The sequence below is a fragment of the Pempheris klunzingeri genome, chromosome 20 (assembly GCF_042242105.1).
Source record: "Pempheris klunzingeri isolate RE-2024b chromosome 20, fPemKlu1.hap1, whole genome shotgun sequence".
Lineage (NCBI taxonomy): Eukaryota > Metazoa > Chordata > Actinopteri > Acropomatiformes > Pempheridae > Pempheris > Pempheris klunzingeri.
In genome coordinates, this window is record NC_092031.1 from 2,502,510 (window position 1) to 2,526,128 (window position 23,619).

Sequence of the window (23,619 nt, forward strand, 5' to 3'; positions counted from 1 at the left end):
AACTGTTTGTTAAAAGTCTGAAAAATAACCATATTTTTAATAGAAGAGTTCAGATTTTATTCTTTTTTTCATGGTTTCTTGGAGGTTGCAAAAAGAAGAAGCCCATTCAGACCAAATACCGCATGCCGCTGCTGAACTGGCAGGCCCTCAAATCCAACCAGGTGGCAGGAACCATCTTCAACGAGCTGGACGACGAGCACGTGTTAGAGGTTTGACCAGCTCACGATCCCACCGCACACACTGGACATCCTCCTTAGATCCACTTTGGTCCAAGTTATTCTCTAAACTTGTTTATATTATATATTTTGTTGATTTAAAAACTCTCCTCTTTACTCTTTATAAAACATTTTCTGTTTCTGCTGCTTTGCTGTAAAAGCAGCAGCAGCTGAGTGATCGAAAGAATGTCTGGTTTGTTATTAAATGTAAAAAAAACCAAAAACTAATTTAACTTATTTTTTACACTGATGTTTAAAGGAGTGTTTCCATTTTGGCTTGTAACAAATAAAAAGTCATTAATCTACATTTTCTTCCAGTAGCTGAAAAATATTAATTCATTTCAAATTCATTTTAATACACTTATTGAGTTTAAAATGGTTTCATGCTGTGAGTTCGTAGCTTGTGTAGTTAGTTAGTTAGTTTTCATCATAATAAAAGTTTTGTTTGTGAGAAAACATCAGCGGTGGAGGAAGTATTCACATCCTCTACTTGAGTAAAAGTACAAATACCACACAGTGAAAATACTCACTACAAGTAAAAGTATGTAAATATATAAGCAGCAGCATTTACTCCAAGAACTGAAAGTAAAAGTACTCTTAGCTTCTTTACATCCTGTTTAATCTACAGCAGTGCATCATGGGATAGAAGATCATCATGCGTTTGTAGCGTCGCTGCCTGAAAACGTAGAACTTCCAAAATGTAGAAATATAAAGACACGTAAAACCGACTTGAGTTAAATCTCCACTAATGTGTAAAACAGATGTCGGTGTTTAGTCTGGTGTTAATTTAATCTAGTTTTAATTAGTTTTAAGTGTCAGAGCGGCTTCATTAGAGCGGCCTTTTATTGTCTGAAGTCTTTTGTTTATGCAGCGTTTGAACGTCTCCCTGCTCTCAATCTATAATTTCCTCATTGTCGCTCAAACAAAAGCTGCTGCTCACAGCCGAAGCAGGAGAAGCTCACAGGTGAAGCACGAAGGCTCGGCTCCATCAGGTCCGCCTTTTCCTGCGCTGACGAGCCGGTTATTTCACTGAATGAACCACCTCCATCCATCTCTGCCTATTTCTCTCTCTCTCTCTTTCGTAGGAGCTTAACATGGTCGTGTTTGAGGAGCAGTTCAAGACCAAGGCCCAGTGCCCCCCCGTGGAGCTGGGGACCCTCAAGATGAAACTGGCCCACAAGACCCCCAGTAAGGTGTCTCTGATGGAGCCCAACAGGGCCAAGAACCTGGCAATCACCCTGCGCAAGGAAGGAATGGCTGCATCCGACATCTGCTGTGCCATCGAGACGTACGTCCTGAAAACCACCCACATAATCTGAGTGTATAAAAACGGCTGTGACAGATTAAAGAAGAGCGTCTAGTAAAAACTCATCAGTACGGTAGATTATAACGGAGTTCTTCCTGTTCCAGAATAAAACTATATAACAGAGAAATTATAAGAAAATAGAAAATAAGTGTGTAAAAATCTACACATTATACTGCTGTAAATATGTATAAGCAAAAATAACACAGTAGTACAACAAAATATAATATAAAAAGCAAAATGTATGTAGAAATATGTACATTATGCTACAATAGCAACTATTGTACATAGAAAACAATTGAAAAATAGAAATAACGAAATAAGAAATATGTAGAAAATGATAATATAACTATAATAGTATAAAAGATTTAATATGAAAAATAATAAATTTGTAAAAACAAAAAAAAGATAAACAGTAATATAGCAAAAATACAATATGTGAGAATAAGTATGTAGAACTATGTGCAACAATATATATGGGAAAAAATATAAATACACACAAATAAAATAATCTAGCAGTAGTAGAATAAAATATATAATAAAAAATAAATGTAAATATATATACATATATTACAATATATATGTATATCAAAATAAGATTACTCCTTTATTCATTAATAATAGTAGTATAAAAGATATATGAAAAATAAGAAATATATAAAAATATGTGCATTATACCACAATAACAATATAAAAAAAGAAAAAATATATCTATACTGTTGTCCATAAAGTTGGAATAATTGTTCAATACCCCCAATTTAGTTAAAGCCTGAATACACAGTTTACAAAGGTTCATTGTGGTTTAAGTTTCACTGTGATATGTTTGGAAGAGTTTGATCAATAAAGTTGAGAAGATATAAAATTAATTTATCAAGAATAAATCACATTGTCACAATCATTTCATGAGAAAAGTTAAAAATCATTTTATTCCAACTTTATGGGCAGCAGTGTACAACAAAAACAATATAACAGTAGTAGAATATAAAATATGATAAAGAAATTAAAAGTAATAATAAATATATATACACAAAAAATGTTGAAAATAGAAAATAATAAATGTTTGTGTCATGTTCCCGTGTATATCACAGTAACAATACTAGAATAAATGTGCCACCAGTGTCGTATCTGAACACCAGACGCTCTGAACGTCCCCTCAGGTACAACCAGAGAGCTCTGAGCCTGGACTTCCTGGAGCTGCTGGAGCGTTTCATCCCCACCGAGTACGAGATGAAGCTCATCCACGGCTACGAGTGCGGCGGCAGGCCCCTGGACGAGCTCAGCGAGGAGGACCGCTTCATGGTGCGCTTCAGCAAGATCCCGCGACTCTCCCAGCGAATCAGCACCCTCACCTTCATGGGCAATTTCCCCGAGAGCGTGCAGCTGATACAGCCGGTGAGCTCACCGTGGGAGGGTGGGTAGGGTGGGGGGAAGTATGAAACACACATAAAAATCATTCCTCTGGTCCTTGAAACAGCAGAACAGCCGTCGTTTTGTCATCGATTTAAGCGCACAAGGAAGAATCAGACAAAGTGATGATGATGATAATAATAATAATCTTCCTCTGACAGCAACTGAACGCCCTCATCGCCGCCTCGATGTCGATCAAATCCTCCACCAAGCTGAAGAAGATCCTTGAGGTGAGTGCGGTAACTGTTTGTTATCTCCACGAGAATGAAGCTGATGAGAGGTTTGATTTCCCCGCCTGCACTCCGACATCATGTCTCAGCTGCTGAGTTAAATCTTTCAGCAGGAATCAGATTATTATTGTTGTTATTAATTAGTTTAGTAATAATCACAATCAATTTCAAGGCCTCCTGCAAAACTATTATTATTTATTCTCCATTATTATTATTTATTAAGTCACTTATTTTTGTTCATGTGCAGGAAAAGATTATATATATATATATATAATGTACATGTTGTCTCATAAAACTAGTTGGATCCAGTTTTCTGTTTTGATCTGTGTTTGTAACTGTTGTTTTGAAGACGGCTATTTAATTAAAGTTAAGCCATTATTATCATAAAGAGAACTACAGTGTGAAACCAAAAGAAGCGTCGGCACGTTATCATCATAGAAGGTTTGCTGGAGTCTGAGGAGAAAAGGATGTTTTAATATTTTCTTGTTCTGTAAGTGAAGATTTAACGGCTACACTTCTTTTATTTGTCGTTTTAGAGAGAAAAGAGGTTTAAAATATAATGTTTTCTCTGAGATGTTCGTTTTTTAGCGTCTCGATACAAAAAATGATTTCTGACTCTGTTTCTGATCTAAAGATCATCTTAGCGTTTGGAAACTACATGAACAGCAGCAAACGAGGGGCAGCGTACGGCTTCCGCCTGCAGAGTTTAGACTTGGTGAGTAAAAACAGCACCACACACACGTGTTGCATGAATTTGTGGAAGTAATTTAAATAATTCTCATGTTTTTTTTATTATTTTCTCTGACTGTCCGAAGCTGCTAGACACCAAATCGACAGACCGCAGGCAGACGCTGCTGCACTTCATCGTCAGCATCATCCAGGAGAAATACCCAGAAGTCCAGTGCTTCTACGCAGAGCTGCACTTCCTGGACAAGGCGGCGCTGGGTAAGTCCTGAACAGAGGCGCTGAGGGAGGGGGCTGTAGCAAGAGGGTCGATTTGACGGCTGCACAGCTTCCCCCTTCAGCCTCAGACTTTATCTACCTGTGTTTTACACCTTCGGGTCCTCGTGGGCCTCTTCATGGGATTTACTGACCTTTAGAAGATTGTAGACTAACACCAGGCTTTTCCTTTAAAGGGAACATGGCAGGTTTTACTGAGATAAATCAAATCAAGACATTTTTGTAGGAATTTAAAGGGTTTTTCTTCTAAAATAAAAGCAGAGTAAAGTGGTAATAATAGTAGCGTCAAGATGATTGTATCCATATTATTATTATATATACCAACATCCAAACAATCAGTCGATTAATGGAGGAAATAATCCAGAATAAAGACAATAGTCACAGTCTCCAGCAGTAAAATCCTGCTTTTAATAATCTACTAATCTACGCTGAGTACTTTTAATACTTTAAGGACATTTTCCTGATTACACTCACATACTTTTACTTATGTAACATTTCCAGAACAGGACTTTTCCTTGTCAGGGTATTTTTACTGTGTGGTTTTAGTATTTTTGCTTCAGTAAAGGATCTGAACTCTTCCTCCATCACTGTGAGGACACTCGGTCCCGTATTTAACGGCTCTGTTTCAGTCTATTCAGTGTAAACTGGGAAGGTTACAGCTGTGATTTGTTTGTTAAACTGTGCTTCAGCGTTTAAATACCTCCTTTTGTCTGGTAGTTTCTCTGGACAGCGTCCTGCAGGACGTGCGGGCCCTGGAGCGAGGCATGGAGGTGACCAGGAGGGAGTTCTCCGTAGAGAAAGACAATCCTGTCCTGCAGAAGTTTCTCAGCAGCAATGCTGAGCTGCTCCACTCGGTCGTTGCTGATGGAAAAACTGCCCAGGTCAGCGTTTAGTGGCCCAAAATAAACCTCAGAGAGCGAGTTTGGTGTTCTGTATCTACACCACACATCATTTTTATAGTCTACACCAGGGGTCACCAACCTTTTAGAAACTGAGAGCTACTTCATGGTACTGAGTCATACGAAGGGCTACCAGTTTGCCACACTCCTCTGAAATAACAAGTTTGCTCAGGTTGCCTTTAGTTATATATTATTATTAATGATTAATGATACTCATCAATGTGAAGACACTGATCACGTTAGTGATTTCTCACAATAATTATCAACAATGACTTAACAAGGTGGGAAACAGATAAAAATCAATATTACACATTTAATTTCTATTAATCTCAGCAACTGTTTAAATTTTCAGATGATCACTTCTACAACATTTCATAGAACAAATGTCCCATTTTCACTTCCCACTGACAAAGAGCCTTTAAACACATCATCAACTATGTTTGTAAAAGTTATCAGTTATTTAATGTTTAAGAAAAATCAACATTAATAATTTTAAATAAATCTTACCACATTTTAAACTAAAGAACAAATCTGCAGCACTTTTAACAAAATTATATCTGTTTACATTTCATTAACACACTTTTGAATTGAACACAATTAAAAATCAATATTTTCATTTAAAGTTGCCATGACACCGCCACGTTGCCCCTGACAACATCTGGTATCTGTTTGAAAATGTGGAGTTGATTTTTGATTTTTGTCTAGCAGCTTCGGACAGTCGGAGAAAATAATAAAAAAAAACATGAGAATTATTTAAATTACTTCCACAAATTCATGCAACACGTGTGTGTTGCTATTTTATAAAAGACAAAACTGTTGTTTGTTTTTTTTTTCCTCACCAAGTCTAAACTCTGCAGGCGGAAGCCGTACGCTGCCCCTCGTTTGCTGCTGTTCATGTAGTTTCCAAACGCTAAGATGATCTTTAGATCAGAAACAGAGTCAGAAATCAGGCTTCGGCTGCTTTTTGGGATTTTTCCTCCGGCCTGGTGAAAACAGACTGCTGCTTACCCAAAGCTGCCTTCAGCTCACGGGCTGTTTCTGCCCGTAGCTTCCCGGTGGGCAGTTAGCATGCTAGTTAGCATGGCAGTTAGCATGCTAGCTCTGTGACCCGTAGTGAAGTGTCTCTCCACATTGTGCCGCTTTGTCGTCGCCCCGCAAATGAGACACACGCAGTTTTCTTTCACAGTAGTAACAAAGAACTCTTCCTCACATTCACTGTGAAAATGCTGAGTTTTCTTTGTTTTTTCTGCCATGTTTTTTGGATTAGAAACCGCATTCAGCTCCTTCATCTCCAAAGTTTTGTCATGCGCACAACACTGACCTTTGACCTTTGAACTCGAAGAGGTCAGAGTTCACCTAAAACTAGCTAAACTAATTGTTATTTTTTAAGATATTGTCATTTTCAAATCTATATAAATGCAAGCGTGATTAAAAAAGGAATAGCAACAGAAAAAAAATTTAATTTTAGATGCAGCTCACTGGAGAGTTGTGCTGTTTTTAGAACAGGCCTGCGGGGGGCGACTCATGTGGTCCTTGGGGGCGACCTGGTGCCCGCGGGCACCGTGTTGGTGACTCACCAGTGAACTGCGTCTAAAATTAAATTTTTTTCTGTTGTTGAGAGCTAGCGGGCGCAGCGGAGATGAAGGAGCTGCATGCGGTTTCTAACCCAAAAAACATGGCAGAAAAAACAAAGAAAACTTAGCATTTTCGCAGTGAATGTGAGGAAGAGTTCTTTTTTTTTTTTTACTACTGTGTCTCATTTGCGGGGCGACGACAAAGCGGCACAATGTGGAGAGACACTTCACTACGGGTCACAGAGCTAGCATGCTAAGCACCACAGCATGGGGAAGTCATAGCAAGGTGGGCCGAAACTCCTCTGACATCATTTGTATGCGACACAACACACAACCAAGAGCTCATTGGACCACGGTGTCAGTTTTACCTGCAGCCATTTTCCACGTTTCACTTTTCGCTAAATGATAAACAACGTCCGGTCGCTGTTGCCATGGTTTTAAAAATGGCGGGCTTGAGTCGCTCTCATGACTCATGCAGTGGCATCACTTTCTGGCCAATCAGTGGCCTGCAGTATGTTGACGTCATATTTTCAGCTCGACTCAGCTTGCCTGGAACCCCGGAAGAGGAGGTACTAAAAGAGTACCTACCTGGTACCAGGTACTAAAAGAGAACCTACCTGGTACCAGGTACTAAAAGAGAACCTACCTGGTACCAGGTACTATCACCTGGTGGAAAACCAAAGAGACCGAGTCGAGTCGAGCCAACTGCCCACCGGGAGGAGCGCTGTGAGCTAAAGGCAGCTTTGGGTACGTTTAGAGCTCCACATTTTCAAACAGATACCAGATGTTGTCAGGGGCAACATGGCGGTGTCATGGCAACGTTAAATAAAAATATTGATTTTTAATTGTGTTCAATTAAAAAGTGTGTTCATGAAATGTAAACAGATATAATTTTGTTAAAAGTGCCACAGATTTGTTCTTTAGTTTAAAATGTGATAAGATTTATTTAAAAATATGAAAGTTGATTTTTCTTAAACATTAAATAATTGATAACTTTTACAAACACAGTTGATGATGTGTTTAAAATGTAGAAGTGATCATCTGAAAATTTAGACAGTTGCTGAGATTAATAGAAATTAAATGTGTAATATTGATTTTATCTGTTTCCCACCTTGTTAAGTCATTGTTGATAATTATTGTGAGAAATCAATAACGTGATCATTAATAGTATCATTAATAATATATAATTAAAGTAGCCCTTCGTATGACTCAGTACCCATGAAGCAGCTCTCAGTTTCTCAAAGGTTGGTGACCCCTGATCTACACGTTATTTCACATATAACACATCTCTTCACTCTGAAGGTACACGTTGTTGTATATTATTATTAGTAGTGGCTATTATTTGTAACATTATTATTATTATTATAATATGGTACAGCTCCTCACTCTGAGTGTACATGTTATATATTGTTGCTAGTAGTAGTAGTGGTAGTGGTATTATTGGTATTATATAGTACAGTGCCTTATTATGATTGTGCATGTTATATATTTTTATTAGTATTATTATTAGTAGTGGTATTATTGTTATCATTATTATTATTATTATTATAAGACTCTGGACTCACCTGGTGCAGTAATTTACCTCTGTGTAATAATTTGTAATAATTTTGAATACTTCTTTTTTTTTATTCATACTTTTATATATTTATATTTTACTTTGTGTTTGAAGTTTATTCTTATTCTTTTGGAGCTGTGTGTAACAAAAAGCTACTTCCCTTTGGGGATTATTAAAGTCATTCTCTCTCTGTCTGTCTTCCAGGATGCGTATGACTCTGCTGTGGAGTACTTTGGGGAGAACTCCAAAACAACTCCACCCTCCGTGTTCTTCCCTCTTTTTGTCAGGTTCATCAGAGCGTACAAGGTCAGACACCGACTCTTTACCGACTCTTTACCGACTCTCACCGCCCCGTCAGTCCCTGATTCCTTCACACGCAGAGATGAAAACACTAGTTTGTACTTTGTCTTGCAGCAAGCGGAGCAGGAGAACGAGCAGAGGAGGAAACAACACGTCCTGAACTCTGAAGCTCCGACAACTCCACCAAAACCTGAAGTCACGGGGAACAAGGTAACATCTGCTACAGAGACTAAAGCTGTGCAGGAAGAATAACTTTAATCCTCAGGTCAGTTTGTATCTAAAGATTTCACAGCAAAACTATAAAAGTCAAATACATTTGTGATGAACTGTGCTGAAGCGCAGATCCAAAAGTTTTCAATCAAAGTTTTACTTGTTGAGCTAAATCTGGTGGGCGGGGCCTACACTGAAAGACACGCCTCTATTGGCCGGTTGATCTGATTGACAGCTCAGCAAACAAAAACTTTAATCACACATCTATTTTACATTTTTTTTAATTTTTTTGCTCTGAACTCATAGCAGCTACCACAGACAGATTTAGTTTATTACAACTCTCATATTTTCATAGTTTGGATTATTTTATTAGTTATAATAACAGTGTGCTCACCATGATAATTGTAGAGATTCTGGAAACAATAATAATGTTAAAGAGAAAAGCAGAAAGTGAAGCTTCAAACAGTCGTTGTTGTTATTAAAGTTACAACTGAAGTCTCGTAAAACCAGGAGAAATCAGCAGAAGTGTTAATTATTCTAAGGTTGTTTAGACGCCGTAACATTTAAGTACCCGCAACATTTCTACAGCTAATAATAATAATAATAATAATAATAAGAAGAAGAATAGAAATAATATGACAAAAAGAGAACTCAGAGGTTTTAAAGGATCTACTTCTCTATTTAAAACAAAGAACAAACATTATCGACACATCTGAGTGTGAACTCAGTGGTTTTATTGTCACATGAACAGATAAAAACACACTTTGTCCTTTGAGCCTTCAGCGTCACTTCAGGGTTTAAAAAAAAAAAACAAAGATAGATGGACGCACTGTGTTCTTATAACCCTCTGAGGCGAGTAGATTAAAAAGCGGAACGGCCCTTTAAGGCGTTCGGACGGTGACGCGTTCGATGTTTCAGGTTTCTGCGACGTCCAAGCTGCCTCAGATGGACCTGATAGCGGAGCTGAAGAAGAGGCAGGTGTCTCCTCTGGTGAGGGAGGGGAAGGACGGCGCCATCGAGGACATCATCACAGGTACACACACACACACACACACACACACTTCAGTGGCTTTGGGCGTGGTTAGCCTAGCTTAGCATAAACACAGTGTGAGATGCTAAAAGGTCGTGTTATCACATGAGTCACGTCCACAAGAACAAACAGAAGAAAATGTGTAATTTCACTATAAAAGTTTTTGTTTTTATTATTTTTTTCCTTTTAAAGCAAACTGCCGTAGCCGTGAAGTGTCGACAGGATCAGTGCGACATGATTTTATTTATTTTGATTTATACTTTAGCGGATAAATGGGGAAATCTAACTGGGTGTTATGACAATTATTCATCTGGTTAATGTTTCCTTCAGCGTTTCTACGGACGACGAGACTTCAGGAAGCTGCTGCTGCTGTTGTTTTCACAGGAAATAGTCCCGGCGTTTAACTCCTCCTAAAACCAGATCATTTCTGTTTGTGTTCAAATCAAACAAACGTGATAAAACACGTCGATCAGACATTTAGAGGGGTTTCGTTTCCCGGCTAGCAGTTTCCCTCCGCTTCCAGTGTTTATGCTAAGCTAAGCTAACCACATCCCGACTTCCAAACATATTTCTTTAAAGCTTTCCTCTTTATGCACTTTATATATTTCATGTCCTGTTTAAAATATCTCATACGTCTGCAAACACTTAATCCTCCTCTGCACTCTTTCAGGTTCTCAGCCTCTTTTCCTCGAGTCTTCACTTCTTTCTTTCTTTCTTTCTTTTAAAGCTTTTCACACTTTGATTCTTCTCTCTCTCGTTTGTCCCTCCTCTCTCCTCGTCCCTGGTGTCTTCAGCTCTAAAGTCCGTGCCCTTCACGGCTCGCTCTGCCAAACGCTCGTCTCGTCTCTTCTGCGACTCCGTCTTCAGCGACGAGGTGACGTCTTAAAATCCCTCGCTGCTCTGTGGGTCTGTGTGCTGCATTTTCTAACCTTTAACGGGTTCAAAAGGAAAAATTACACCTTTATCTTTGATGGAAATCTGTGTGCAACAGTAATGAGGGTTATTCCTAAACAGGATACACCTGATTTAAAGGTCTGGCGATAAGCTGCATCTGTATTATTCTGCCTGGAGTGTGTTTAGTTTCCTCCAAAACCTTCTGCAGCTTCGATGCTAACGAGGCTTCGTCACTCAAAAGTCATTTCAGGCATTTGAACAAACAAATGAAGCTGTTGTGTTGAAATTGTGACGTTTACAGCAACAAGGTCACTTTTATCCAGTTTAAAGGCCTCAGAAGGAGAAAATGTCTCATTTACAGTTTCTTTTATCACCTTTGAAAGTTTCAAATGAGCCGGAAAAGAAAGAGAATATTTTGGATGCCTTTTAGTTTAGTTTCCTCCTCAAACGTTTCCTCACAGTCAGACGTCGGCTGTACCGATTAGAAAAAAACAAACAGAAGCAGTGAAGCAAGCCAAACACACCTAGATGTCAGATAAAGATCTCCACAGTGAATCGGACCCACAATGCAAAGAACTCCTGCTTGAATAAACAGACAGGATTCAGAAACATTAGCCTGTTAGCTTACTACTGTGGTTTCCCATAGAGGTTAGCGAGTCAGCTAACAGCCTGTAGCTGCACCGAACCTGTGACGTGGAACTAAAACACCACACGGTTTCCTTTCTGCAGATACTCTGGAACTGGTGTCATTTCTTTTAATCTAATAGGTTTTATATAAATTGGTTACTTGTTTTGTGCATCAATCAAAATATTGCTGTGTTTTAATATTTGTAATCCATTGAACTGTAACAGGATGTGCTTTGTGCTAACAGGTTAGCTCACTGAACGAGAGCCTGTCGTGCTGCTGTTTTCTTTTTCTTGTTAAACTTTCAACAAATACGCCAAAAGTTTCCTTTAATATTCCAACATTAATGTGGATCAATGTTGTTTTCTCCTCCTCAGATTTGAGGAACCAGCCGTACAGACGGGCGGACGCCGGCCGGCGCAGCGCCAAGTGGAAACCAGGACAGCAGCTCCACGTGTCCTCGGACATCTCGCTCTGAACAAACGCCCCTTCTTTCCCCCTCGTGCATGTTTGAGAGCGCAGAGGTGAGGACGCACGGAGATAAAGTGAAACCCTGGATGAGCGCAGAGCCGTCCAGTGATTTGAATAATCGAATGTTAAAGAGAGAGATTATCAGCTGCACTTGATGCTAATGACACTGGATGTCATCGGAGCTCGTTAAGACAATTACATGGAAGAATGAGCCGCTGAGCTGATGTGCAACGAGAGCTTCATTAATGCTGCTCGGATATCGGCTCAAAGTGACTCCTCAAAGGCACCGAGAGGAAACTTTGACAGACAGACCGCTCATAAATCATTTTGATTCCTTAAAAAAACGCTCCAGACGTGATTTTTGAATTGGTTTTATTTTAAATAGAACGTTAACGACCGCTGTCCGTCTTTCTGTCCCGAAAAATTTAGGCTGAAGATTTGTAATATATTTAAATTATTTTTAATACTGTGTGTAAGAATGATGAACTTCTACTTTGCTTCTGCATTTCAACAAATAAAGACTTTTATACCGTCTGGGATTTAGTGTCGTTTTCTTCTTTAAAAAAAAAAAAAGACTTCCTGTTTCTGTGTCACATGATCCGTCCTCTGGCTCCACAGTAAATATTGGAGCCTTGACAGATCTGGAAACACAGATATAGTTCCTGAAGCGTCTCCGGCGGGGGGCGGGGGGGTTAAATAAGTAAAGACAAGGCAACTTTATTTATAAAGCACCTTTCAGACACTCGGCAATTCAAAGTGCTTAGAAAAGACGATAAAAACTAGACACAGAAGCAGTAAAACTATGTAAAAGATAATAAAAGTGCAAGAAAATAAACCGTTAAGATGCATTTAAAGACAATAAAAGCACGTGGGATAAATAATCATCGACTATAAGAAAGTTATGTCGCTCATTTATTGGAAAGACGCAGTAAACTGATGTTTTAAGGCCTGATTTAGATAATGTGACAGTTTTAGCAGACTTTAGGTGAGTAAACAACTATTCACTAACCACTGAAAATGGAATAAAGTCACGCTAGCTGAGCTGAGAGTCTACGGGTGATAAACAGCAGCAGGAAAAGAGTGCGACCTTTCCTCCCTGCAGATCCGTAATCGATCGAGGATAAAAAAAAAACACAATAAAAGACAGAAAAGCCTCCGACTTGTCCTCCTGCTCTCTCGTGGCCAATTACTCCTTCACGTCATCAGCTGCTCACAAACGACAGAAAACACACAAGTTGTCACCGACGATTCAAAAGGGATTCGACCTGCAAACAACACCTCCAGTGCGTCTTAATCAGTTTACTCACAGATGGTTAATTTTCTTTCAGGAGTGAGTTTATTGATTTCAAAAGGTTTTTAGACAATTAAAGGAAGAAAGAGCTCGACACACATGTGGACCCAGTTTTCCAACTTTCCCTCAACACAAACAAAAAAAACTAAAACTCTAAAGACTCGTCAGGCATTTTTCACTCCACCCTGTTGTGCACTTTTAATTAAAGCTTAATAAGTCTGTTTAAAGACTTATTGATGTTGTAATCAGGTATGAAACTAATCTACAGAAGCTCCAGTTCTCCGTCATATTTAGATCTTTAGAGTATCGGCAGCGACAAACACTTTTACAGCGCTGGTTTTAACGTGAGCGGCTGACTGAACCCTGAACACCTCGTTCTGCTTTTCAGCCCGATCAGTTGATGCCGTAATAATTATTTTATTGTTTAAAGTGTTCAAAACATCAGAAACACAAGAGGCGTTGGAGAGAAGATGTTTTGTGTTTGATGTCCGCTGCCCTTTATATTTGGGTTATATCTTCCTAAACCTAACCAAACTGAAAACTGATCATAATAAATGAACACTGAAGTATAAAAGTCACGTAGGAGTTGGAGCACATTTTCCAGGTTTTAAGTCCAGTAACTAAACCATTGAGCCAAATTTAAACCTGCTTATTCCTTTTGGATTATTTACCACTAATTGTAGTTTGGTTCAAACCATATTAAGCTCTGTTGATGGTTCTGTTTTTAATGCAGGCGTTTGGAGTTTGGTCCAGTTTTTTGGTGTTCGCTCAGTGAAACCAGGAGATTTTCCACTTCTGCTCTCGTCGTCTCCAGATCGTCTACGATCTTCTTCGATTGTCTCGTTGCTTCTTCGACATCTGAGCCGAACTGCGTCGGATCGGCGGCCCTCTGACAGTCGCTGATACTTTTCTCTATTGCTGAAGCCAAAGATTTCGCCGATTGGTCCGCCAAACCACGCGCCACGACACTGGACGCCATTTTGACGCAGATCGTCTTGATCGTCTTCAGCTCTTCCACCAGCGGTTCGATAGTTTCTCTGAACTCTCCAGACTTCTGCCGCACAGTCACCTGCTCATTTGAGCGTTTGGCTTCGCAGAAAAGACCAGCGATACCTCCGACTAAACTAACCGCAAACCTCATGGCGTACAAGGCACCGAAACCGCCACCAAACGCACCGCCGGCTGCTCCAACCACGTCACCGAAAACACCACCGATGGCCCCACCGGTCGCAAAGCCGATGGCGAACCAGGCCACATTGCTGACGGCGCCGCGGCCTCCTCTCACCTCAGCTACACTACCGACGGCGCCGCCAAACGCTCCCCCAACTACACCGCCGCATACGCCGCCGACAAAGCCGATGGACGCTTCGACTGCGTTGATGTCGCCACAAAGCCTGACGACGGAGGCCGTGCTAACTGCCCCCGCCGCCCCCCAGCACCCACCAGTAGCGCCCCCACAAGCTGCACCGAGAACTCCTCCAAACACAACCAACAGCCCGCGGACCAGCTCCTCGCTCTCGTGTGCGTCTTTCTGTCCGGCGGCCGCCAGCGTGAAGCCCCTCGCCGCGCTCTGAAGACGACCTCTGCGTTCACCGTAGAGCCGCATGAACGACGTCAGACGTGTCACGAGTTCGTCTGTTTGTCCGGCCGACAGCACGGAGACACGATCTGATACTTTCTCCATTTTTCTGTGTTTTTCTTTGATCTTTTTCTGGCTGAAGCTGAAGCCGAAGTCGTCCGCTCGATGACAGTTGAGTGTTCAGGACGTAGTTTAAGATCCACCAATAAAACCACGAGCTCTCGTCGGCGAAGACTTTCTCACTTTTCTGCCTGTGTGTTAAAAAACAGAGGAGCTTGATGAGCTTGAATCCGGACGGCTTCAAACAGAGAGAGACACTGAAACATTTACAGGCTGTAAACATTGTTTTAATAAATTTATTCTCTTTATTTTAGCTCTATGTTTGGTCTCCACCACCTCCTGAGGTTTGTTCACCTCTGCTGTTTGATGACGAACATTTTGAAATCTAATTATTTATTTGCCGTTTAAAGACTGGAACTGGAAATAATATATTGTATTATATTATATCAACTGTTTTAATAGATAAATGCAAATTTATTAAGGCTTCAACTAACGATTATTTTCATTACTGATTAATCTGTCAATCATTTTCTTGTCACTAGAGGAGCAAAGAAACCAGAAGATATTTAGTAGAAGCTTTTTTTAGTTTTTAGAGAAAACTCAAAACGATTCATCAGTTATCAGAACAGTTTGCAGCTAATCGATTAATCGACTGATCGTCTTTTGTTCCGGTGGCTCCCTCAACACGCCGTACAGACGGATCAGAGCAGGAACCAGCGTTTAAAAGGTGTTGCCAACTGATTAGGTGCCATATGTGTTGTAGCTTTTCCAGTTTGGGTAGTTTAAACATTTAAGTAATGACTGCAGACGTCAATAACCACATTAAAACCTCAACAACAAGCTGCGAAGAAGATTAATTCTGCTCTGGAAAAACAACACAAAAGGACAAAATGCTTCTTTTTAAGACATAAATATTTAAAGAATGTTGTTTAAATGTGATCTTACAGTCCAGCCTGTGACTGAGGTTCAACTTTAGATTTGATTTGTACTCACAGTCTGACGTCTGCTCCACCTGTTGGAATCAGACACCGACCGCCTCGTCCTCGTCCTCGTCCTCGTCCTCGTCCTCGTCCTCGTCCTCGTCCTCGTCCTCGTCTTCTCCACGGTGACGATGCTCACACTGACGTGGGCGAGGCGTCGTCTGAGCGGTCCGATCTGCTCGGAGGAGAAAAGAGCAGCAGGTGGAGGCGTGGAAGCAGGAAAGACTTTCACTTCCTGCAGCCTTGGGGCTCTAAAAGCACTCAGATGTGAGATTTAAGCCTCAGATTAAACAGTTTCATCTGCGTATTCGTCTCGTTTTGGCCACTTTTCTGTGCAACGCAGCACAATTCAGCACCAACACTAAACTACAGAGGGACTTTAGCGCTGAATTAATTAAAGCTAGAATCAGTTTTCTTTCAAATCACTTAAAAACCAGTTTTACAGACTCACCTTTGAGTCTTTATATCTGTATTTATTTTTATTTTCCTTACTTTGCACACTTCACCTCACACACTGTGACACTTCTCACAACTTTGTACTTTTCAATCTTTACTTTTTGTTTTAAAAAGGGGACAGACTATTTAATTTAATTGTATTTTATTGTGTCTAAGTTTCTGTTCAATTTTGTATTTTAATATTTTGTATTGTGCTGTATCGCACTCTGGCACAACAATTTCCTCCGGGATAAATAAAGTCGGTCTTATTCTTATTCTTCTTATAGAAATGTTTGTAAAGTTTCTGGTGCAGGATATAAATCCTCCACAACAATAATCACAAATCAGCTTCATAATTATGCAAAACATCCTTTTCTGACCAGAATTTAAGCTTTAAGCCACCTTAGTGGGAAAAAGCTTTAAGTAGTTGCACTTATTACTGGTAGTAGTAAGTTATTACTGATATATTTTATGTTTTAGATTTATTATACTTGAGTTATTTATTATTCGTCTGTGCTCTATTTGTTTTTGACGCTTCAGTTTTCCAGTCTGGGATCAGTAAAGTTCATCTGTCAAAGCACTTTGTTGTTCTACTATTATTATTATTCTGTATTTGTTTGCTCAGACTACACATTTAAATCTGTTTCTGTTTCTAATGATATCGTAAAATAAATCATTAACAAATCAGAGATGATATTAAAACAAACTTACTGGTTCCAGATGAATTATTTGACGGCAGCCGTGCAGGAAATCAAACTTCCACATCGTCCAAAAGCCTCATCGGTGATCGTTCAGGTGATTAATGACCTGGAAACAGACGTAATACGACAACTGATCCGGCAGAAACTCTGCCTGATTGTAAAATGAGTCTGTGGGGAGCAGATCAGACTGATTATGATATTATATTATATTATATTTAATGCCCAGAATCAGCCGACTGTCTGTTTTTCAGCTCTTCAGATACTTTTGGTTTGCATTCAGGAAATTTGTGAATAAACACTGAAGACACACACAAAAAAAATCAATGATAGAAGTTCTACATCTGTGTGTGTGTGTGGTTTTCTCTTATATGCAAAAAAATGTTAAGAAAAGTCACAAAAAATAGTATTTCTATATTAAAATCCCTCCCTTCTCAGCTCTTTGTCAGCTCTTTGCTGACAAAGTGAAGAAAGCGGAGCGAGTAGCAGCTGAAGAGACAGGAGTCAGTGGAGAAAGTCTCCTAACAACGATAATCAATTAATGTGTCTTTAAAACTAACTTTTAAACTAACTTCTAAGACAGATGTGGCTCGTGTGATGAGGGGCCCTCCAGAGTGCCCTTAAAATGGAAAAAAAAGTGATCAAGTGGCCTTTAGGGTGCCATTCCAGCGGAGAAGACATGATTGTTCCCACTATATAGAAAACAGGCTGAAGAGCTCTCCGGGGGGCCGTTCCAGGGCAAAAAAAGTGGTGAGATGTCTTCTAGGGGTTCCCTTAAACAGCAGAAAACACAATTAAATGCCTTTTAGGTTCCCTTAACATGGAGAAAACACGATAGTTCCCACTAGGGCGCCGTTTCAGAGGAGAAAACAGGCTGAGGAGCTCTCTAGAGTGCCCTTAAAATGAGAAAAAACATGATTAAGTGCCCTTAAAATGGAGAAAATGTGATCGTTCCAGTGGTAAAAACCAAGATTGAGTGCTCTTAAAATGGAAAAAACATGATTGAGTGTCCTTAAAATGGAAAAAACATGATTGAGTGCCCTTAAAATGGAAAAAACATGATTAAGTGCCTTTAAAATGAGAAAAAACATGATTAAGTGACCTTAAAATGGAAAAAACATGATTAAGTGCCCTTAAAATGAGAAAAAACATGATTAAGTGCCCTTAAAATGAGAAAAAACATGATTAAGTGCCCTTAAAATGAGAAAAAACATGATTAAGTGACCTTAAAATGCCCTTAACCCTTTAACCTTCTGCCCAACCATATGGTAGAGCACATTTTGACTCACTATATCTTATTGAAAACATGTTTTACTTACGACATCTCAACCGTTTGGTAGAGGCCAATATCTCAAAAAATGTCTGTTCTTAAAAAAACATTGATTTTTGTAATTATTATATAAAGAATAAATTTTTTCATTGCTTTTTTCTTGGTGAGGACGTTAAAGCATTAAAATGGAGGAAATGTGATTGTTCCAGTGGTAGAAACATGATTAAGTGCTCTCTAGTGAGCTCCTGGAACATTATCTTTTAATCTGAGTCTTGAGCCTTTGAGGTGATGACAGGTGGGTTTTCTGTGCTTCCCCCGTTTTTCCAGCCTTTATGCTAAGCTAAACTATGCTAAGCTAAGCTAAGCTAAGCTAAGCCTCTGCTGGCTCTTCACACCCAGACTGACATCAACCTTCTCATCTGACCCTGAAAAAAAAAAACATTAAAATGTGTTAAAACATCAAATTGAAGCATCTGTTCTTTCTTTTTATTTAATTAAAATCTAATCTAATTTGTTCTGTACTGATGAACTCACACTCACCTGGAAACTAAAACCTGTGTTTACTTGTTTTAAATCACCACCTCGGTTCAGATCTTCCTCCTCGGGAGCCATTAAACTGTCACCTGATCGAACCGACCTCAGATCTAATCGAGCACATATTTGGTTCCTTTTGAGGAAACTCATCAGTTACACCATGTAAAGAAAGTGAAATTAGAATGAAAATGTCTTAACTGAGTTAATTTAACCAACTCTTTTTAAGACTTTGCCTTATTTTAACATATTTAAGGCTCGAAGTGACTGATAGGTACAGAAACTGGGCCTGACGTCCACTAAAAGTGCTTTTTTTCGCCTCAGATTGTTAAAACGAGGCTTACAGAGCACACAGAGTGCTGATGGGTGATGTTATCACAGAGGACTTTTAAGGAAAACTTTAAACCTGGAGAGTATTTTTACATATTTGAGGTTTGAAATGACTGATAAGTTGGTCAGCAGCCAAGAACAGGCAGCCCCATATCAACATACACCCTCTAAAACACACCAGACTCCATTGACAAAAACCTTAATTTTACACTGTAGTTTGTGTTCCTCAAGGTAAAATTGTGTTTTTATTTTTTCCTCAACGGATTCTGGTGGATTTGAAGGAGAAGCGATATAACGGCTCTGCAGGGATCCTTCCCATAATGCCATCAGAACAACAATCTGAGCCCGTCACCTTTTAGCGGACAGGCTTAAGGTTTACATTGCAGCCCTCGTAGCTCGTTCGTCTTCGCACGTTTCCATGAAGCTCCGGCTCTCCTGTCGAGCGAGGCGGAAATATTCGCTTCACGTTTGGTGGAAACACAGCTCAAGTCTGGCAAACCATGTGACACCGATACAGGAAGTGGTTTTCTGAAGCCGTGGTGACTTTTTGACCTTCGAGCACCAAAAATCTAAATCAGTTCAAACTCCAAATGGACGTTTGAGTCAAATTTGAAGAAAGAGAGAACAAACAAACAGCCCGATAACATAAAAGTCGCAGCCGTTCACAGATCGACACTAACGCCCGTCATGTATAAGAGGGTCACCTTTATTGTCACAAAAACACAACAGGAACGTACAAAAGCAGCAACCTTTTTTTTTTTTTTGTTTGTTTTTTTTTTGTTCGTTTGGTTGATTTTTCTCACACGAGGCAGCAAACTTCTACGTTTCCACACACAAAAGCTGCTGCAGGTGTTTTGCACTGTTTAGTTGGTCTTTAGTTATACTGACGTTGTAAGTAGGTTTTCATTCTTCTTCACGAGTCACAGACAACACGTACCCCACACAGCAAGCAGCACTCTCAGACTGGAGGAACAGGATTTAGTCGTTATTACAATATCATTCGAGTATCTTTCTCCACAGTTAGACTTTTTTTCTTTACTCCGACAGTAAAAGGCGGCTTCACCCACCCGTTTTGAACATAATACAAAAACTATGTTACTGTACAATTTTTGTTTACTCTATCGTACACTCACAAGTATACACAGAATTATTGACAAGAAAATGAGACCTCTGTTGACGCAGCGTGCAGATTTCCAGGAATGTTTACAGTATGCATGCCATTTTGGATTTTTTTTTCTTTCGTCTTTAAAAAAAAAAACAAAAAAAAAAAGAAATTCCACATAAAATCAGTTTTTGTAATATATTATTTGGGTTTATATACATTTTTGAACATCCACAAATGGTTTGAACAATCACACATTCATCAAGAAACCATCAATAGAGTTTAGACTGTAGTCTGCGTAGTGTTTTTACGTACACCGTCGGTTATAATAGAGGAAAACAGCTACAAAATGGGGCGTCGTATCAGCGAGGCGGTCGGTTTTCGTGGGGAAGGACGATGTGTGCTTCTTAGAAATGTGGCGGTGGCTTTGTTCAGTGTGGTCATGGGTAGCAGAAGAAAAATAAAAAGAACTCTCCAACACAGAAAAATAATAATTTACAGAATAAATGTGTTACATGCTCATGAATCCTCTTCAAGTATAAAAATACAAAAAAACTTGATTATATAAAACATAGATGATACTTTTCTTTTTTACATGTTAATAAAGCCATTTTTTTTTCCCAAAACAAAAACTAAATGGTCATTTAATATACATACAATATATCTGTGAAGTGATTTAGGTTATACTTTAACTGTTTGTCTATTTCGTGCTATTTCTGAGACTACTAATACATTCCATAAATGTATTAACTATATAGAGAAACATCCGTTTGTACTTTTATTTCTGCCAGTGGTGTAAATAAATGTGAGATTAATATTTCCCTCCAGGAAAAACGTCAGACAGCACAGAGCATGAAAGCGGGATCTTTTATCTCAAATGTTCACAGTTCTGTGGGTTTAAACTTACCGACGCCTCCGTCCGGGGTTTGATTTCATGTTTACAACACTGTTAAAGACTCTGGAAACAAATGTGTTGCCAAATTTAAAGGATAAATATTGGCTGTGTCCCAGTTTCATACTGATAAAATGCTGCAGGGAAGCGTAAAAACGTTTTAAACCAACGACACCGAGCTCCACTGCAATCTTTAAAGACTACAAACTGATAAATCTACGAGTTGGAAAGTTTGAGTAGATGTCGTTTAGCGTCTGTGGAGCCGATTGTTAGCGACCACCTTTTTTAAGACGCGTAAAAGCTTCAAAATTCGGGGATCAACGGACATATTTTATGTCGTAGAACAAAACGTGAGGATCTCTTAAGCTCAGAAGGAACTTAGAGGGAACAGGAAGTGCAAAAGTGGGAACTAATATCTGTGTTTTAGGACTCATTCCTGCTCTCTGCTAACTGTACACGTCTGTTATTAAATAAAAAGGTTTGATTTAAGCACCGACACCACCATCACCTGTTTGTTTTAAAGGGCCACTCCAGCAAATTTACTGCGTTGACGTCGAGGACAACGACAAAAACAAAACAAGTAAGTATTTCATTCTCTCAGCTTCACAACACTTTAATCCATCAACGCTGTGATAAAAAGGCATAAAATCTCCCCTGAGAAATTAAAAAAAAGCTTCGTCAAGTGTGAGAAAAACAAGCCTTCAGGACATAATCAGGATGATTCATGATTTGAGCTTAAAAACTTCAAAATCTTCAGCTGAAAGCCGTCAGGCAGGGCGGGACTAAAGGTCGTGTTCATGCAACGTGGGAATCTAAAGTGTTAACGCCTCATCTGCTTGGGATTTACAGTCAGGATGCCTCAGACCTGGTGTGCAGTGTGGGACTGGGACACAGGTTGGTAGGTGTGGTGGTGGATGAAGGATTTGGCAGCACAGATGTTAGAAGTGCAGCTTCACCAAACATAAGACCGATGTGAAGCACAGTGTGATGGAGGGAGGAGCGAGATCTTTCTAACTGACTACTGCTGACGTCCTATTTGGCTCCCTAATGGGATCATTTGGTGACGACAAAATCTGATGCCTTCAAGGTCTGAACTAGGAGTCCAAAACCAGAATGATCCGAGTACTCGCTCCTCACGTTATTAGTCCAGCTGAGACCTGAGAAGCAGACAGAGAATGAAGAAAGCAGAGAGAGAGAGAGAGGAGAGAGAGAGGAAGAGTGGCTCACAGACTGAAATGAAGTGAGAAGAAGCAGTGGGGTGAGACTGATTATGATTGGCCAGAGGGATGGGCAGCGCTCCTGCTGAAGCACGAGAAGCAGCAGCAGCAGCAGCAGCAGCAGCAGCAGCAGCAGCAGCAGTCGGGGACAAAATCTATCAGCGCTGCCCCCAAAAAAGCAAGCAGAGAGATTTAGGAGCAAAAAAAGTCAAAAAACGAGACGAAACAAGAAGCAGCGAGAGGGAGGGGGAAAAGAAAAAAAGACAAAAATCAAAATTTACAAACAGACAAAAATGTATTTCAAGTTTTTGTTAAATCTCACATGTGCCCCCCCCCTCCCCCCCCCCTCCCCTCCCCGCTCCACCACTACGCTGCGCTCTCTCTCCCGATTGGCCGACGGGGACGTCAGGTTTTGGTGCAGCGGCGTGACAGTCCTCGTGCTTGTGGGTAGATGAGAGAGAGGGAGAGGAGCATGTGTCTGTCGCTGAGCTGCAAACAGGCAGAAACGATGCTGTGATCACGGAGCCGCTCGGCTGTCAGGAAAAAAATAAAATATCTGTCCTCCTCTTCCTCTTCCTCTTCCTCTTCCTCTTCACTGTGTGACGCATGGAGGAGGGGATGAAATACATGGCAGGGGGAGAGGAGGGATCATGAGAGGAAACAAGGAGACGCAACTGTATGAGGGGGAAGGAAAGGAGGAGATGAAACAAACAGAGGAGATAAGAAGAGCAAAGGCAAGGAGAGGAGACAAGGAACGGAAAGAAGGATGTGAGAAAAGGGGAAAATAAACAGAGGAGATAAGGAAAGGGAGGATGAGAATAGGAAAGGCAACGAGAGGAGACAAGGAACGGAAAGAAGGATGCAAGATAACGAGAAGATGAGAATAAGATGATAAAATAAGCAGAGAAAAGGAGATGAGGAGAGGAAAGAAGGACAAAAGAGTAGGACAGGGGCGTGATGAGGAAAGGAAACAAGTGAAGGACAGAGGGGATGAAGACAGGAAATATGGATGGAGAGGAGGCAAAGACAAGAGACGAGGAAATGAGGAGAGAAGGAAAGGTGAGCGTGAATTAGGAAAGGAAACAAGAGGAGGTGAAGCAGTGGAGTCCATGACGCTAACTTATGTGTCCTCCCTTTTCCTCGCCGACCTCACGGAGGATCGTTCAATCCGTTAAATGAGCCTCGAGGAGCGAGTGAAGGAAGCGAGGAGACACGTTAGCGATGATGGGAGAAAAGAGGAAGAGCAGAGAGAAGGAGGAGGAGGAGGAGAGGAGAGGAAACCAGGAGCGTTGGACGAGGAAGAGGAGAAAGTGTGTTGCTCTTTATTAGCCGAGACTCTGGGGTGTTGCTAAGAAAACATTTCCTTCTATCTGACCTGATCTTTCTGTAAACAGTCTCAGAGGCTCCTTCATGATCCCAATAAATAAACCAAGTGGAAAAACAACCTAAACCCTTCTGCTGCCAGCGCTAATGAATCTCCACATTACCGAACCACAGACTTTCCCTCCGATTACTCGTCAACGGGCCGCTGACGGTTCGTCCGTCCACATGTTCAGTGAGG

The 23,619-nt window shown here is 40.2% G+C and overlaps 1 protein-coding gene across 1 annotated transcript in view; it reads left to right on the forward strand.

Annotated features, from left to right (window-relative positions):
- Window positions 1-12,093, forward strand: part of fmnl1b (formin-like 1b) — a 34,257-nt gene extending 22,164 nt beyond the window's left edge. The window contains exons 16-26 of the mRNA XM_070851610.1: window positions 85-209; window positions 1,301-1,503; window positions 2,676-2,910; window positions 3,087-3,155; window positions 3,790-3,870; window positions 3,971-4,100; window positions 4,833-4,996; window positions 8,348-8,449; window positions 8,558-8,653; window positions 9,572-9,686; window positions 11,580-12,093. Of these exons, the coding sequence (XP_070707711.1) occupies window positions 85-209; window positions 1,301-1,503; window positions 2,676-2,910; window positions 3,087-3,155; window positions 3,790-3,870; window positions 3,971-4,100; window positions 4,833-4,996; window positions 8,348-8,449; window positions 8,558-8,653; window positions 9,572-9,686; window positions 11,580-11,680 (1,421 nt within the window). The 3' untranslated portion in view covers window positions 11,681-12,093. The remainder of the gene's footprint in view (window positions 1-84; window positions 210-1,300; window positions 1,504-2,675; window positions 2,911-3,086; window positions 3,156-3,789; window positions 3,871-3,970; window positions 4,101-4,832; window positions 4,997-8,347; window positions 8,450-8,557; window positions 8,654-9,571; window positions 9,687-11,579) is intronic.
- Window positions 12,094-23,619: the final 11,526 nt, after the last annotated feature.